The sequence below is a fragment of the Amphimedon queenslandica genome, unplaced genomic scaffold (assembly GCF_000090795.2).
Source record: "Amphimedon queenslandica unplaced genomic scaffold, v1.1 AMPQUscaffold_13490, whole genome shotgun sequence".
NCBI lineage: Eukaryota > Metazoa > Porifera > Demospongiae > Haplosclerida > Niphatidae > Amphimedon > Amphimedon queenslandica.
In genome coordinates, this window is record NW_003546274.1 from 271,861 (window position 1) to 276,505 (window position 4,645).

The 4,645-nt window shown below is 39.7% G+C and overlaps 2 protein-coding genes across 2 annotated transcripts in view; one reads left to right on the top strand and one right to left on the bottom strand.

Annotated features, from left to right (window-relative positions):
* LOC105316893 (tether containing UBX domain for GLUT4-like) overlaps positions 1–1,819 on the bottom strand; it is a 3,285-nt gene extending 1,466 nt beyond the window's left edge. The window contains exons 1-4 of the mRNA XM_011412166.2: positions 1,706–1,819; positions 1,565–1,620; positions 1,414–1,517; positions 7–530 (exon numbers count right to left, since the gene is read on the bottom strand). Of these exons, the coding sequence (XP_011410468.1) occupies positions 7–530; positions 1,414–1,517; positions 1,565–1,620; positions 1,706–1,780 (759 nt within the window). The 5' untranslated portion in view covers positions 1,781–1,819. The remainder of the gene's footprint in view (positions 1–6; positions 531–1,413; positions 1,518–1,564; positions 1,621–1,705) is intronic.
* A 79-nt stretch (positions 1,820–1,898) lies between these two features.
* Positions 1,899–4,590, top strand: LOC105316894 (centrosomal protein of 95 kDa-like). The gene is made up of 9 exons (XM_011412167.1): positions 1,899–1,920; positions 1,963–2,207; positions 2,266–2,377; positions 2,421–2,675; positions 2,733–2,767; positions 3,287–3,347; positions 3,873–4,015; positions 4,216–4,290; positions 4,414–4,590. Exons 1-9 carry the CDS (start codon positions 1,899–1,901, stop codon positions 4,588–4,590), a joined length of 1,125 nt encoding a protein of 374 aa, XP_011410469.1.
* Positions 4,591–4,645: the final 55 nt, after the last annotated feature.

Below are 4,645 nucleotides of genomic sequence, written 5' to 3' on the forward strand. Positions count from 1 at the left end.
GGCCACTGGTTCTTCTTCCATTGCATTCTCCTCCTCTTGAGGGAATATTGATAATACAGGAATGACAGGATTTGTGCAGTCTTGTTTCTCTTCTTTTTCTTGTCTTCCTGTATCTTGTACTTTGCTCTTCTTTGATGGAGACTGTTCAATCCTTTCAACTGAAGGCGTATCGTCCACCTCAGTTGAGGGGGTCTGGCGATCCTTCATTTCTTGGGACGGGGTCTGGTGACTACTCTGCTCAATATTATGAGCACCAGACCCAGTATCTTCCTCTACCTTCCCTTCCCTCTTTTCTAATCTTAATATGGCCCTTCCTCCAAGTAGTCCAAGGTCTTTAAGTGCAGTCCTTTTTAGTTCTCTCTCTCCGCTAACTTGCCTCCTCATGTATACTATAGTGAGGTGAGCATTAGCTTCTACTCCTGTTAACTTGTGTGTCTCCAGTATATAGTGCAGTGTTGTTGAAGGTGAAAAGGAGCCAGAGAATCTCTGACCGTCTTCAGTTTGCACGACCAATTGGACCATCTCTTTATCTACAAGATGAGAGATAGGAGGAAATAAGCTATTACAACTTGATTCATAAGCCCCATTTACACTATGCCCTCAAAGCGGTTTGAAATCAGTCTGAAAAAAGCCAGTTTGAAAAATGAACCAGTTTACGTGTGAACAATTTCAATGCGGTCACGGTTTTCAAAGCGCTTTTGATGTGCTTTGTTGATACAGCTGAAATAATGCGCATTGATTGTGTTCACACTAGCAGGTGAATCATATATCATTTTGTGTTCTTGTTGCCATTGGTTTATTTAAAGGCCTTTTCACACTGGCACAGTTTTCAAAGCGCTTTGATGCGCTTTGTTGATACAGCGAAAATAATGTGCATTGATTGTGTTCACACTAGCAGCTGGATTATGTATCATTTTGTGTTCTTGTTGCCATTGGTTTACATTGATCGAAGCACATCACTTCACATCAATCCACCTCTGGAGGTGAAGTGAGAGTGATGCGCATTAATATAAAACCACTCTAGTGTGAACACGATTAATGCACATCAATGCGCATTACTTTGGCCAATGTGAAAAGGCCTTAAACCACTTCAGGTAAGTGGTTTGAGATAATCAAACAGGTTTAAGTACTTTGAAGCAGCTGTATTATGTATGCAATGTAGCATTGTAAACCGATTCAACCACAGTTACGTGTGGACACAATTAAGCTAGTTTCTGAACTGCTTTGATCCAAACTGGTTTGTAGTGTAAACGGGGCTATAGTTTCAAGCCAGAATGATGCCATGCTACAATTAATTAATCAAGCCACCCAAAAACACTAAACCTAATTGCAATGGCAAAATTCCCAAATTCCTCCTGCTTTCTTACATGCATAGCGTAGTGGTCAATACAATCTTTCTCTATTTATACATACCAATTGACCTGACGGTTTCTGACTCAACCAGTTCCAGTTTTGCGTTGTTAGGAAGTCCGCTGTACCTGAAAGGAGACGAGAGGTCCACGTTCTTCAGCCCATGTCTAGTAAACATTGATTGTTAGTAGATAAGTCTCATACACTGGCTCACTTCAGTACATGCTTAGACGAATCATACCCATGCTTCTCACAACATTGCTCCACTACCTGGCAATTAAAATTAATGCAAAATTTCCTCTATAGCTAAAACTAGAGGTTTTAAAAATAGCTGTATATTAGCTCTATCTCTTACATAAAGGAGAGGTGCATTGGGGCCCAGTTTAACTGTTACTCTTCTGCCATTAGGACATAGAACTTGAACAGACATTTTCTACTTCTAGCTAATTAAAAAAATAATTTCTGCTGAAATGGCACCCACTTAATTAGAGCCTAAAGGCAAATGCGGTATTTTTTTTAACCCTTTGAAGTTTTGAATTATTTTGAAAATGGCGGCAAGCAGAGAAGAAGGTAAATATCCCTCTATTTTTCTCTCCTTATACTTTTTATCAGTTTTGAGTCTAGCAAGGACAGTGTTAGAGCAAGCAGGGATCAGGAGGAGCATATCTTCCGTGAAACAGTTAAACTCTGCTTTTTTCACGAGCCTTTACAACACTATCATCGACGAAGAGCATCAGAAACTGACCCCGTTGGGAGTGAACGAGAGATCACGACTTCAAATGATTATAGACTCTCTCAAGCGGCTCCTACCACCCCAAGTCTCCCTCTCCCATATAAACGGGCGAGATATTTCAAAGGTGCCGATAAATAATTTCAAATTTTGAATAGTTTTATGACCCCGCCTAACACCCACAGGGTGACCTCCTGGCCATTAAGAATCTTCTAGAAATATTTTCTATCATTTTTGAGCTTCCTTCGTCATCCTCTGAAGACTCTAATGTTCTCACAGGAGAAGGTGGTAATTGGCGTAAAAATTCTATTGTTTTTGATCTCTCTCGCTGCTCATGCAGGTTTGAAAGTTGTGGCTGAAGTCATTGAAGAGGAACTGAATTCATCTTCAGTTTATATTCCAACTGCCATTGAGTCTCTTCACTCGTCTCTTGTGACTCCGCCTACTCACCAATCATCATCATCAGACGGGTCTCAGTCAACACTAATGACTCCGCCCACTAATCCTTTGATGTCGCTAGATGTCACACCCACTGTTTCACCGACTAGCCACCAGCCAGTGTCCCTACCTCTGGACCAGAGCACTCCTCATAAAGGTAGGCATGACATTCTCTTTATAATTAAATGTAATTGTAATAATCGTTTATTTTCAGGCCCAAGATCAAGGCTAGATACTTTGGACGGGAAAGTAAGTCACTTGATTAGATTGATTTATGATTGAGTATTAACATTGTACATGTACATGTGTATCTGACTTTAGGTCGCTCCTCCTCCTCCATTAAGTATCAGTTCTTTATCAACTACACCCTCAAACGAAACGCACCCACAAGACAACCTTATCAACATAGACCAAGAGAGGATGAGCAAAGAAGAAACAGAGGAGGAAGAAGAAACAGAGGAGGAGGAAGAAGAGGAGACATTGACAGAAGAAGAAGAAGCGAGAGAAGGAAATGAGAGATACAATGAATACGAAGAGAAAGGAGGAGAGAGTGAAGGAGAAGAGAGAGATGATGTGTCTAGCAGCATAGATACTAGACCACACACTGAAGATATACTACAGACAATGTATAACAATTATGTTGCTAGTGGTTGCTCCCACAAACTTAGCCCTCGGTTTCAGAGAAATGGGAATCCACACAGAATCAAAGATAAGGCAAGTATAGTTGTCATGACAATATAGTAAGTGACAATATGTTTATTACATTAGAAGAGATTAGGCACAAAGCATGTGTCAACACAACGGAGACGGTCTCAGCAAACATCTACTGGTGAGTGGAATGGGAGTGTGGGCTGCTAGGGAATCTGATCTGCTTCAAGCTAGTATACTACATGTGAAATATCTCCTTATACACATTACATTCACATTAAAAAATTGGATGTCTAATGAATTCTACAGTTGCTCAATATTTGACAAAACACCCTGTACTATTATAGTACAGGGAACTGGCTAGGAGAGAAACCCCCGTTTTCTGATGCATGTACACATGTAAATGTTGTGTAGTGAATTTGAGCTAATTCCAATTAAAATTAAATTTTTAAAGTTACTCAAAAATCAGGTCAAAGTCCCTGTACTATAGTACAGGGTCATTGGCCAACTTTCACCAAAAGTGAAAAGGAGAGAATTCTTGATTTTTATAATTTTTTCTGATGCATATACATGTTCTTATGTTGTGTAGAAAGTTTGAATTTATTCCAATCAAATTTGGATTTTTTTACAAATTTTTAAAGCTGCTCTAAAGTCGCCAAAGTACTGCCATTAAAGTTGCTCATAGATCTAATGTTATTTATTTTAGGTAAGCTAATGGCTACAGTACAAGATGCTTTCCCAGAGCTTCAGCTCAGCCCGGCCAGCGAAAGAAAGGCATGGCACCTCAGAATGCGTCAGCTTAATGCCCAGTCAACGACAAGAACCCTTCCTGACTCAAATCAAAGGAAGGTCTGGTAATAATGATTATATGCTTTGTGGGAAAACAAATTTCTTTACGGGGCTTCGTTCTAATTAGATCTACATGTATACTGATTTTCAATTTTAAAAATTGAAATTGCATCTCACTCACTCACTATGCTTGAATGTACGTACATTGCACATACAGTAGACATGTATTTATGTGGGCATTAAATTGTTTTTTTATGTAGAATGCTGACATTGAGAGGCGTCACAAGCTATTATTGGATACACTGAAAAAGGAGTTAACTCATAGTCAAAAAATGGTAAGAATGCTATCAACTTGCAGTGAATGATTGCTTGTTTATTGTGTTACTCACTCTCACTCACTCTCTCTCTCTCTCACTCACTCTCACTCTCTCTCTCTCTCTCTTCCTCTCTCTCTCTAGCACAATCTATCAGTCAAAAGGCAGCAAGAGAAAGCTTTACGATTAGCCATACAGACCCAGCGGGCAGTGACTGCTAGAAGCAGACGGTATTACAGTGATTATGAAGTATCTATAAAAAAGAAACTTCAAAGAGAGAGAACAAAGGAAGAACAGGTTGTTACCAGACACACACCCTGATACGAACCGCCTTCCCCTTTCCTTAGATATTCAAGAAAGCTTTTGAAGACTGTCT

Excerpts from the sequence above, each read along its gene's own strand:
- LOC105316894 (XM_011412167.1), top strand. The coding sequence starts at position 1,899 with ATGGCGGCAAGCAGAGAAGAAG. Across the intron at positions 2,768-3,286 it reads TAGATACTTTGGACGGGAAA|AAGAGATTAGGCACAAAGCA; the intron begins GTAAGTCACTTG and ends TTATTACATTAG. Across the intron at positions 4,016-4,215 it reads CTGACTCAAATCAAAGGAAG|AATGCTGACATTGAGAGGCG; the intron begins GTCTGGTAATAA and ends TTTTTTATGTAG.